This window comes from Schistocerca cancellata, chromosome 12 (genome assembly GCF_023864275.1).
Source record: "Schistocerca cancellata isolate TAMUIC-IGC-003103 chromosome 12, iqSchCanc2.1, whole genome shotgun sequence".
Classification (NCBI taxonomy): domain Eukaryota; kingdom Metazoa; phylum Arthropoda; class Insecta; order Orthoptera; family Acrididae; genus Schistocerca; species Schistocerca cancellata.
Window position 1 is genome coordinate 96,800,289 of NC_064637.1, and position 12,114 is coordinate 96,812,402.

General features: G+C 38.6%; 1 protein-coding gene across 1 annotated transcript in view; it reads left to right on the forward strand.

Annotated features, from left to right (window-relative positions):
• The window catches only part of LOC126109676 (oocyte zinc finger protein XlCOF6-like), a 134,837-nt gene that overhangs the window by 48,028 nt on the left and 74,695 nt on the right, over positions 1-12,114 (forward strand). Inside the window, exons 6-7 of the mRNA XM_049914726.1 lie at positions 4,069-4,121; positions 4,826-5,168. Coding sequence (XP_049770683.1) covers positions 4,069-4,121; positions 4,826-5,168 — 396 coding nt within the window. The remainder of the gene's footprint in view (positions 1-4,068; positions 4,122-4,825; positions 5,169-12,114) is intronic.

Below are 12,114 nucleotides of genomic sequence, written 5' to 3' on the forward strand. Positions count from 1 at the left end.
ACATTCTTTGTCCCCCACTAATAAGCATATTATATATGTATATGTGTATGTTTACTGACTAAACCAGTCCATAACCTGAAGCTTGGTGTATGAAAACGACAGTGCTGTATTATGCATGGCCCTATTTTAGCTAGTGTGCCATTGTCGTCCTCCAGCCTTTGGTCTGACTTAAACAGCTCTTTATATGGGGCCTGTAATTTAATGTGGCCTCCAAACCACAATTAGACTAAGCAATTCACATTAACAAATCTTTAAAGAGGTGAAAGAAGCTGTAAGTGACAGAAAAAATTTCTACAACTAGTTGTAGACTGAATTCTAGACCTTTGAACTTTAAGTCTGAAAGTAGCTCTCTTTACACTTATGGATATGTATGTGTTTAAAGTGTAAAACCTTTCAAGAAGTTCCACTTTGTACTATTATTATTCCTTGCCTTAAAATACCATTACATTTGTTTTTATGGGCTGGAAACTTTATTACTAGTGTAAAAAATCTGTTGATCTTAATTTGGATCTTTGGTTTTGCCTATGCTTGAACTTATCATTATGGTGCACACTGCAATGTACTTGCCTTTTATTACCCTGAAACAGTTGTGTACATAGACTGAAAAAATTTTAACAGTCATCTACATCTATGTGTGTGCCCTCAGTTTATTTTTATTATTTCTGTTGTTCTCATTTTGGTATTTTAGTACACAATGTTTTGACATACAAAATTTATCTATCTATCTATATCCGAATCCCGCTCCAGCTACTGCCGGGTCTGGGTGCTGACGAGTCCTCTCCATTTGGCTCGGTCCTCCCACCACTTTTCTTCCTCCACTTGCTGCCAGGTCACACCTCTCCTTTCAACAGATATTCTCACTCCCATTTTCCACCGTGTTCTTGGGCGCCCTCTAGGTCGTTTCCCATCCATCTTTAGTTCTTCCATAATTTTGGGGAGTCTCTGCCCATGCATCCTCTTAACATGCCCATACCATCTTAATCTCTTTCTTTCAATTTCTTCTCTCATACTTTCTTGTTTGAGGTCCTTTCTAATCTCTACATTCCTTACTCTGTCCATTCTTGTTTTTCCCTTAACTGCTCTGAGAAATTTCATTTCCCCTGCTTGCAGTCTGCTTCTTTCATTGTCCATGTTTCTCCACCATAGGTGACAATAGGGAAGTAATAATTCTTATACATCTGGAGTTTTGCTCTTTCTGAAACTTCATTATTCCAAATCAGATGTTTTATTGTTTGGTAGAAATTGCCTCCCTTCTGTAACCTCCTATTAATTTCGTTAGTTATTCTTCCATCCCTAGATTTTTCACTCCCTAAATAAGTGAAACTTTCTACCACTTTGAGGGGTTCTCCATTCAAGGTAATATTTCCATTGACTCCTTTCTCTCTTCCAAATACCATTACTTCACTCTTATCTTTATTTATTCTTAATCCATACCTTTTCATTATTTCCTTCCACGCATCAAGCTGTAACTGTACATCTACCTCTTTATCACCCCATATTACCATATCATCTGCAAAAATCATCTTTTTGTCTTTTTCTTTTACTATATCTTTAACTGCCCTATTCATTCCCTCCATCACAACATTAAAAAGCGCAGGAGATAGAATACTTCCTTGCTTAAGTCCTTGTCTTATTTCGAAGTATTCATAGTTCCCCAATGGTGTTCTAATTCTACAATTGTGGCCTCTGTACATTGTCTTTATAACATTAATGTATCCATCTTCTATATCTATCTTCTTCAGTTCTTCCCAGAGTCTTTCCCTGTCAACTGAGTCATATGCCTTTTCTATGTCTATAAAAACCATTATCACCCTTTTGTTATACTCCCAACTTTTTTCCATCAGTTGACGGATAGGAAATATCAGGTCGATTGTGCTCCTTCCTTTCCTAAACCCATGCTGTTCTTCACTCAGCTCCTTTTCTATCTTTTCACTTATTCGATTTAGTAAAATTCTTTCAAAAATCTTGGCTGTATGACTCATGAGGGTTATTCCTCTGTAATTTTTACAAAGTCTTTTATTGCCTTTCTTGAAGATGGGAACAATGTCTTCTGTTCTCCAGTCGCCAGGTATTTTACTATTTCTCCACACACTTGATAGTACTCTATACAGCCACTGCATTCCCACTGGACCTGCTGCTCTTATCATGTCCACTGATACTTCATCAGGTCCTGGGGCTTTCCCCCCATTCATCTTCTTCATGGCTTTTTCCATTTCTTCCTGTGTAATTTGTCCTAATTCTGCTTCCCAACTTCTCTCAATTTCTCCATTCTTTGTTGTTTCCTCATGTACCTGGTCCTCAGCGTTTAACAGCTTCTTAAAATGTTCTTTCCAGAGATCTTTTATATTCCCTGGATCTTCAATAATGGTACCGTCCTCTGTTTCCATCTTTACTGGTACTTCAGAAGCCTTCCTTTTATTTTTCATCATTTTATAGAACATTTTCTTATTGCTCTTCACATCTTCTTCAAGTTTTTTTTTTGTAAACTCTTCCCATGCCTTTTTCTTTGCTGTTTCCACTATTTATTTGCACTTCTTCTTTTCCTCTATATATCTTTTATGGTCTTCGTCATTTTTAGTTTTCCACCATTTTCTCCATGCTCCATTTTTTCTTCTAACTGCTTGGATTGTGGTATCATCCCACCAACTTGTCTGTCTTATTTTTTCCTTTCCAGATGTTCTGCCACATACTTTTTGTGCTGCTTCGACTAAAGTGTCTTTGAATAAACTCCATTCTTTTTCTAAATCGCAGAAAACTTCTTTTGGAAATTTTTGTGTTATTAATTCTCTGTACTTCTCAGCACATTCACTCTCCTTCAATTTCCAATCCTGTATCCTCGTCACTTTCTTCTGTTTTCTATTTTTCACACACTGATTCATTTTCCATTCTCCCACCAGTAATCTATGGTCTCCATCAGCACTCACACTTGGAATTACCTTCACATTTGTTACTTTCTCTCCCCATTCCCTATCTACTAGAATATAATCAATTACACTCTTCGTTCTTCCATCCCAACTGTATCTGGTGATAACATGACTTTCTCTCTTCATAAACCAGCTGTTTGCTATTTTCATTCCATTTCTCTGGCACAAATCCAGGAGTCTTTCCCCTTCTTCATTTCTACCTCCATATCCAAAGCATCCCAATACTTGCTCAGATCCCTTTCTGTCTTTGCCTACCTGTGCATTAAAATCTCCCTTCACTATATTAGCACTCTCTATATGGTTTTCTAACACATTTTCAAAGTCCATCTTCTCTTCTTCGCTACATCCCACTTGAGGTGCATAAATCTGGATTACTTTTAGTGTTTCTTTTTGGAATCTCAGGTTTAAGATTATGATCCTATCTGATATATATCTCACATTTTCAATACAGCTTTGTACATTCTTATTCACCATCACTGCCACACCATTTCTTCCAGACCTGTTATTCCCACTCCAGTACAGTTTTCCTCCTCCTCTCAAATTCTTCTCACCTTTTCCCTTCCACTTTGTTTCGCTTAATCCCAATATATCTAACTTCCTCTCTGTCAGTACATCTGTCATTTCTTCCATTTTTCCATTGAGGGTTAATATATTAAGGGTGCCAATATTTAGGTTATTTTTTAGTCCAGTTGGTTTCTACTTCTTGTACTGATGAGTAACATCAGGTCTCCCGTCATTTGCACCAGTACTTGAAGAAGCAGTGGGGTCAAATCCTGAGTGGTTCGTTCCGAGGCTCGTCTGTGTTTTGAAAGCAATATATGAACACTTTCCTACTGGCTTGCTAGGCCTAACGCAAGGAAGGATTTTCTGTTGGGGTTGTCTCCCTTAGCCTTTGGAGTTCCTCCTCCACCACAAGGCAGTGGTTCCCTTCTCATTTAATCCCCAGAAAGGAGGGTTGCCTCATCTGCCAGCTACGCTGTTCCGAAGTCTTCCTTCTCCGCCGTCACTGCCATTAAGGTCAAAATTTATATTTTGTTTATTTCATAATTTTCCAAATATGGAAGCATCCATTTCATGTTATGTATTTTGTCTTTACTTGGTAAGTTAAAGGTAATTTAATTATAACTAATTTTTGTATTTTCAGAGTCAAAGGAACCGTCATCACAAGGATCATTTGGCATCGAAGGCTGCTATAGTGTAAGTTATTGTTAACTTAATTCGTGCTCTCCTTCTCTCTCCCTCTCCTGCTCTTCCCCCCCCCCCCCCCCCCCTCTCTCTCTCTCTCTCTCTCTCTCTCTCTCTCTCTCTCTCTCTCTCTCTCTCTCTCACGCCACTTGTCACTCTCCTCCCCCCTCCTCCCTCTCTCTGACACACACACACACACACACACACACACACACACACACACACACACACACACATACAAAGAGAGAGAGAGAGAGAGTGAGAGGCATAATTTTTTAAGAAATAAAGCTTCCTTCATTTGACCGTGGAGAAAATATTTTTAAAAAATGGAGCAGTGCAATAATGGAACTATATGTATGCAAAATAATGTCATCTTTAGAACTGGAATAAGCTGTTGATGTGTTTGCGTGTATTGCCTGATAAGAGTGATTACATTTCAACCAGATCTGTGTGAAAGACTTTATAGATGTCAAAAGAAGCTGATACATGTTTGAATGTGAACAAAGAACTGAATGTATTTTTGTATGAATTGAAGGAAATGCAATTGTCAACCACAAATACATAAAAAGATGTAAAGAATCTAGATTTTGCTTACTGTTGGAACCAGTCATGGTGTGACTATAAACTGTCATTTGGATGAATAAAATGAAACATACCTAACATAGTGCATTTGTATAATTTTATGACTGACAGTAATATATACTGTTACTTTTCAGATGTGGCATGGTGTCAGAGGTTAATAGTAGAAGTAACAACTGGTCACATGAAATACCAGAGACTACAAATGAAGAAGAATCAGATAGTAGTAATAAAGAAAACAAAAATATATGTACACAGAAAGACAAGTCACATCAGAATAGGAAGAAGCACAAGCACAAAAACAAAGAGACTGAGACAATCCATGTGGCACAATCAGAGCATGAGTTTGAATGTCCCACATGCTTAAAGACTTTCAGTGACCACAGCAGCTTCATAACACATCTGCTCTTTCATAGGGAAGAGAAACTCTTCTCCTGTGCAGTATATGAAAAAAGTATCACATTGAAACAAAGTTTGCAGGTACGTATGTGTAGTCACACCATGGTTGGTTGGTTGTGGTCTTCAGTCCTGAGACTGGTTTGATGCAGCTCTCCATGCTACTCTATCCTGTGCAAGCTTCTTCATCTCCCAGTACCTACTGTAACCTACATCCTTCTGAATCTGCTTAGTGTATTCAGCTCTTGGTCTCCCTCTACGATTTTTACCCTCCACGCTGCCTTCCAATGCTAAATTTGTGATCCCTTGATGCCTCAGAACATGTCCTACCAACCGGTCCCTTCTTCTTGTCAAGTTGTGCCACAAACTCCTCTTCTCCCCAATTCTATTCAAAATTTGTGATCCCTTGATGCCTCAGAACATGTCCTACCAACCGGTCCCTTCTTCTTGTCAAGTTGTGCCACAAACTCCTCTTCTCCCCAATTCTATTCAATACCTCCTCATTAGTTATGTGATCTACCTATCTAATCTTCAGCATTCTTCTGTAGCACCACATTTCGAAAGCTTCTATACTCTTCTTGTCTAAACTATTTATCGTCCATGTTTCACGTCCATACATGGCTACACTCCAAATACTTTCAGAAACCACTTCCTGACACTTAAATCCATACTCAATGTTAACAAATTTCTCTTCTTCAGAAACGCTTTCCTTGCCATTGCCAGTACACATTTTATATCCTCTCTACTTTGACCATCATCAGTTATTTTGCTCCCCAAATAGCAAAACACCTTTACTACTTTAAGTGTCTCATTTCCTAATCTAATTCCCTCAGCATCACCTGACTTAATTCGACTATATTCCATTATCCTTGTTTTGCTTTTGTTGATGTTCTTCATATATCCTCCTTTCAAGACACTGTCCATTCCGTTCATCTGCTCCTCCAAGTCCTTTGCTGTCTCTGACAGAATTACAATCTCATCGGCAAACCTCAATGTCTTTATTTCTTCTCCGTGGATTTTAATACCTACTCTGAATATTTCTTTTGTTTCATTTACTGCTTGCTCAATATACAGATTGAATAACATCGGGGAGAGGCTACAACCCTGTCCCACTCCCTTCCCAACCGCTGCTTCCCTTTCATGCCCGTCAACTCGTATAACTGCCATCTGGTTTCTGTACAAATTGTAAATAGCCTTTCACTCCCTGTATTTTACCCCTGCCACATTTAGAATCTGAAAGAGAGTATTCCAGTCAACATTGTCAAAAGTTTTCTCTAAGTCTACAAATGCTAGAAATGTAGGTTTGCCTTTCCTTAACTTTCTTCTAAGATAAGTCGTAAGGTCAGTATTGCCTCACGTGTTCCAATATTTTTACGGAATCCAAACTGATCTTCCCCAAGGTCAGCTTCTACTAGTTTTTCCATTCGTCTGTAAAGAATTCGCGTTAGTATTTTGCAGCTGTGGCTTATTAAACTGATTATTCGGTAATTTTCACATCTGTCAACACCTGCTTTCTTTGGGATTGGAATTATTATATTCTTCTTGAAGTCTGAGGGTATTTCGCCTGTCTCATGCATCTTGCTCACCCGATGGTAGAGTTTTGTCAGGACTGGCTCTCCTAAGCCCGTCAGTAGTTCTAATGGAATGTTGTCTACTCTGGGGGCCTTGTTTCAACTTAGGTCTTTCCATGCTCTGTCAAACTCTTCACGCAGTATCATCTCCCATTTCATCCTCATCTACATCCTCTTCCATTTCCATAATATTGCCCTGAAGTACATCGCCCTTGTATAGAGCCTCTATATACTCCTTCCACCTTTCTGCTTCCCCTTCTTTGGTTAGGACTGGGTTTCCATCTGAACTCTTGATATTCATACAAGTGGTTCTCTTATCTCCAACGGTCTCTTTAATTTTCCTGTAGGCAGTATCTATCTTACCCCTAGTGAGATAAGCCTCTACATCCTTACATTTGTCCTCTAGCCATCCCTGCTTAGCCATTTTCCACTACCTGTTGATATCATTTTTGAGACGTTTGTATTCCTTTTTGCCTGCTTCATTTACTGCATTTTTATATTTTCTCCTTTCATCAATTAAATTCAATATTTCTTCTGTTACCCAAGGGTTTCTACTAGCCCTCATCTTTTTACCTACTTGATCCTCTGCTGCCTTCACTACTTCATCCCTCAGAGCTGCCCATTCTTCTTCTACAGTATTTCTTTCCCCCGTTCCTGTCAATTGTTCCCTTATGCTCTCCCTGAAACTCTGTACAACCTCTGGTTCTTTCAGTTTATCCAGGTCCCATCTCCTTAAATTCCCACCTTTTTGCAGTTTCTTCAGTTTTAATCTACAGATCATAAGCAATAGATTGTGCCCCTGGAAATGTCTTACAATTTAATACTTGGTTCCTAAATCTCTGTCTTACCATTATATAATCTATCTGATACCTTCTAGTATTTCCAGGATTCTTCCATGTGTACAATCTTCTTTTATGATTCTTGAACCAAGTGTTAGCTATGATTAAGTTATGCTCTGTGCAAAATTCTACCAGGCGGCTTCCTCCTTCATTTCTTTCCCCCAATCCGTATTCACCTACTATGTTTCCTTCTCTCCCTTTTCCTACTCTCAAATTCCAGTCACCCATGACTATTAAATTTTCTTCTCCCTTCACTACCTGAATAATTTCTTTTATCTCATCATACATTTCATCAATTTCTTCGTCATCTGCAGAGCTAGTTGGTATATAAACTTGTACTACTGTAGTAGGTGTGGGCTTTGTGTCTATCTTGGCTACAATAATGCATTTACTATGCTGTTTGTAGTAGCTTACCCGCACTCCTATTTTTTAATTCATTATTAAACCTACTCCTGCATTACCCCTATTTGATTTTGTATTTATAACCCTGTATTCACCTGACCAAAAGTCTTGTTCCTCCTGCCACCGAACTTCACTAATTCCCACTATATCTAACTTTAACCTATGAATTTCCCTTTTTAAGTTTTCTAACCTACCTGCCCGGTTAAGGGATCTGACATTCCATGCTCTGATCCGCAGAATGCCAGTTTTCTTTCTCCTGATAACGACGTCCTCTTGAGTAGTCCCCGCCCAGAGATCCGAATGGGGGACTATTTTACCTCCGGAATATTTTACCCAAGAGGACGCCATCATCACACCATAGGGAAACCATTTGAATGTGCTGAGTCTTCAAAGTCTTTTTTTGGACTTAAACAATTTCAGGAGGCATATGCTGTTTCATAATAAAGTAAAAGAGTTTGTCGTAAAAGAGTTTGTCTGTGGTACATGTTCAAAACCATTTCCCCTGAATCATTACCTTGAAGCTTATATGATGAACCATGAGGGTGTGATATTGTTCCTTGCCCCCATTGTTAAAAAATGTTTACTTGCAAATAGTGTTTGTGAATACACTTTGATACATGTTAGACATTAAATCCCTGAATACACTCAGTTTGGTTGAAATAGTTTCCTTGTGTGTACAATTTTTAAAGGTATATGCATACTCAAGGTTGTTGGATTATTGGTAACACTATTTTTTGAATAACTGCCTGTAATGCCTCTTATTTTAGTACAGAACTTGTTTCAAAAGGTGAGGCTTAATTTATTCAAAAGATTGGATCATAAAGTGTTTCATAATGGAACTTCTCACTTACCTTTTATTTTGCTATTGAATTAATAATGCTTTGCAAATCTCAATAAGGTCTACAGTTATCTGTTTTGCATTCGTTTTCTGTTTACTCGAGAAGAAGTAAAAGATAAAAATTAGAATTTTTATGAAATTAAGTTCAGCTGATTAAAATATTTTTTTCACTTGTCTTCTGTCTATTGTCCATTACTACTTGCTCTATCTGTTGGTACAGTTTTGTCCATATTGATGAGGTTGCTGCTAGCAAATTGTTTTAAATTTTTTTTTGTATGTAAGGTGAAAATTAATGAAACTGGAAAACTGCAGAGATGAATTCCTGACTGGAAATGGTGAAAGACAGGTCCTATGAACGTGGGTTCGGAAATGCATAGTATGCATGCAACAACAAGAAATCGTCCTGGAACACAGTACAGAGCTGCATCACATCCATGTCACAACAGATGTTCAAAGTGGCCTCCATGGGATTGTAGTTGACAGGAATAGTAGTGGTTATCATGCAGGATACACATTATCGTACTCTGTCTTACACCATGTTGGTGGGCCACTTGCGTGCAGCTTTTACTAGGGTTTACCTCTATATCCTGTAGCACCCACTCATCCAAATCTGGTGTACGCACAGTCCGTTCATCAGTCAGAAATGATCCATAAGCACACAAACACTCAAGAAAGGCTTGAAATGTTGTGTGATGTGGTTAGTGTCTGTGAGGGTACTTGTTTTGGTGTAGCTGTGTTGCCTCTTGCCCTTTTCCATCAGCTTGTTCCTGATATGAATACTGAACCATCCTGCTGCTTGCAGTATGCTGCAACAGTTACACAGCCTGCAACACATGATGAACACACGGCACAAGGTCAGAGGAACTGTCATTTGTCAGTGCCATCTATTGTGGCAACAATGCATTTCTGGACACATGCATTTCCGGATACATGTTCATATTACCCTTCTTCCTCCATTTACAGTCAGGAATCTGTCGCTGCGGATTGTCAGCTTTATTATTGTTCCCGTTGTGTATACTTGTGCAGTACATTAAATGAAACTTCACGATCTACTTGATTTCATATTCCACATTATAACAGGGTGTCCCATTTATCTTGACCCCCCAAAATAACTGTTTGTCCAGCTGCAAATTACAAATGTTTCAAGTAAATGTTCTTTAGCCCTCAGGGGGACGTCAATCTGCATGATTGCCCTCATTGTACCTTCGTTTTATACAAAGATATGAACAGCAGTATGACTTTTTTAAATGGCACCCTGTATTTATTATTTGGTAATTCATCTTCTCTCCTAAAGACCTATTCAAAATTGTATCACAGTGTACCATTCACTGAAACACAAGGTTGGTAATTACATGACACAACATTGACTTTGAGCCTGGGATCACAAACTCGTCCACTTGCTGGAGTTGTCAGAAAACAAATGAACACCAAGTAAAAACATAACAGAAAATTGACTGACTCTCCTGTACCGTTGCCTAGGAGTAAAACATTCAAAGGTGCTCACAGTGGTGACCCTGGATACCGATACACTGGTGCACTCATTGAATGAAAGAATTATTTACTGCATCCTGTGTTGCCTGCTGAAGAGAATTACAAGCAAGCACAGTATGTTCCTCCATTGCCTCTGGAGTTGTTGGAATATCGCAATAGACAGTGTCTTTAACGCATCCCCAAAGAAAAAAGTCCAAAGGATTTAAATCAGGAGACCTAACAGGCCAAGTAACTGTTCCTCCTCGACCAATCCATCAGACAGAATACCTCCGGTTCAGAACTTGACATGCACACAAGGCTTTATGTGCTGGGCATTCATCGTGTTGATGCCACATAAGCATTGCTGTTCTTAGCGGCACTTCATCCAGAAGAATAGGAAGAATTCATCTGAGGAAGTTGGCATATGCTGTGCCGTTTAGACTACCATTGATGAAATAATGTTAACTCTCCATTGAAGCTGATGTTCCACCTGTCTAAGCCATTGTGTGTTATCACTGGACCAATAATGCATGTTTCTTGTATTTACCTGTCCTTTGTTTGAGAATGAACATTCATAGGTAAATAGAACATTGGAGAACAAGTTTGGGTTGGTGAGGATTTGCCACTGTGCCCACTGACATAACTGTACACGATTCTGGAAATTGTTCCCATGCAAATCTTGATGTAGGTGTATGTGTTAAGGATGGAACCTGTGACGTGTAAGAATATGATGTACACAGGTTTTAGGAATGCCAATCTCATGTTCAAGCTATCGTGTGCTCACATGTGGATTCATAGCAACAGAAGCGAGAACAGTAACTTTGGCAACTTTGTCTATGCGAATGCTATGATGAACATTGTCGTGGGTTGAAACTTCCCGTTTCCTGAAAAGTCGCAACAAGACGAGAAAACATCCGTCGGGAAGGTGGGTTCTTGTCAGGATATCGCTATCTGTACAGTTCCGCTGCCTGCGTAGCATTTCGCCTACCTTCAACAACAACAACAATAAAAGAAACTTTATGTCAATGCATTTTGTAGGAAGGACAGCCTTTACTGTATGCCTACTGTATACAACAGCATTAAAAAGCACTAAACTACTGTGCTAAATGTACCCATACATAAGAAAACAGTATTGCAATTACTGTTCTGCTAACTTACATTCCCCATAGATGAGTAGCACTTCTACCTTCTATTAATTGGTGTACATTCTACTCACACAACTCTGCAACTGACGATGGTTGATGCAATGACGATGTTTACATTTGTCCTCTGTCATCATCAGCACATGCATGTGTTCCATTACCCCGAGTACCTGCACTAAGCCCTGGGAGCGTCAATGTCAGTGTTGTGTTATGTCATTAATTATGTTGTGTTTCAGTGAATAGTACACTGTGATACATTTTTGAATAAGTCTTTAGGAGAGTAAATGATATACCGAATAAAAAATACAGGGCACCATTTAAAGAAAGTCATATAGCCGTTGATATCTGTGTAAAAAGAAAAGCTACAACAAAGGTAATCACACTGATTGATGTCCCCCTGATGGATAAAGAACATTTGCTTGAAACATTTTGTAATCTGCATCTGGACAAGCAGTTATTTAGGGTAGTCATGATAAATGGGACACCCTGTATATAATCTTCTCTGCTAATCTCTGCCAATAGGCGGGAGGTCCAGAATGCAACACTACTATGTGAACATGCTCAGCATAGTAACTACAATTCCCACCAATACTTTTTACCCTAGATCTTACAATTTAAAGTTATTCCAGTTGTTTCAATGCTAAGCTTTTAATAGAAAAGAATTTCTTTTACAACACAATTTTGATTTACCATTTCAAAAAGTTTCCAGTTACAGTAATAACAATTATTGCTATTATTATTATTATTATTATTATTATTATTATTATT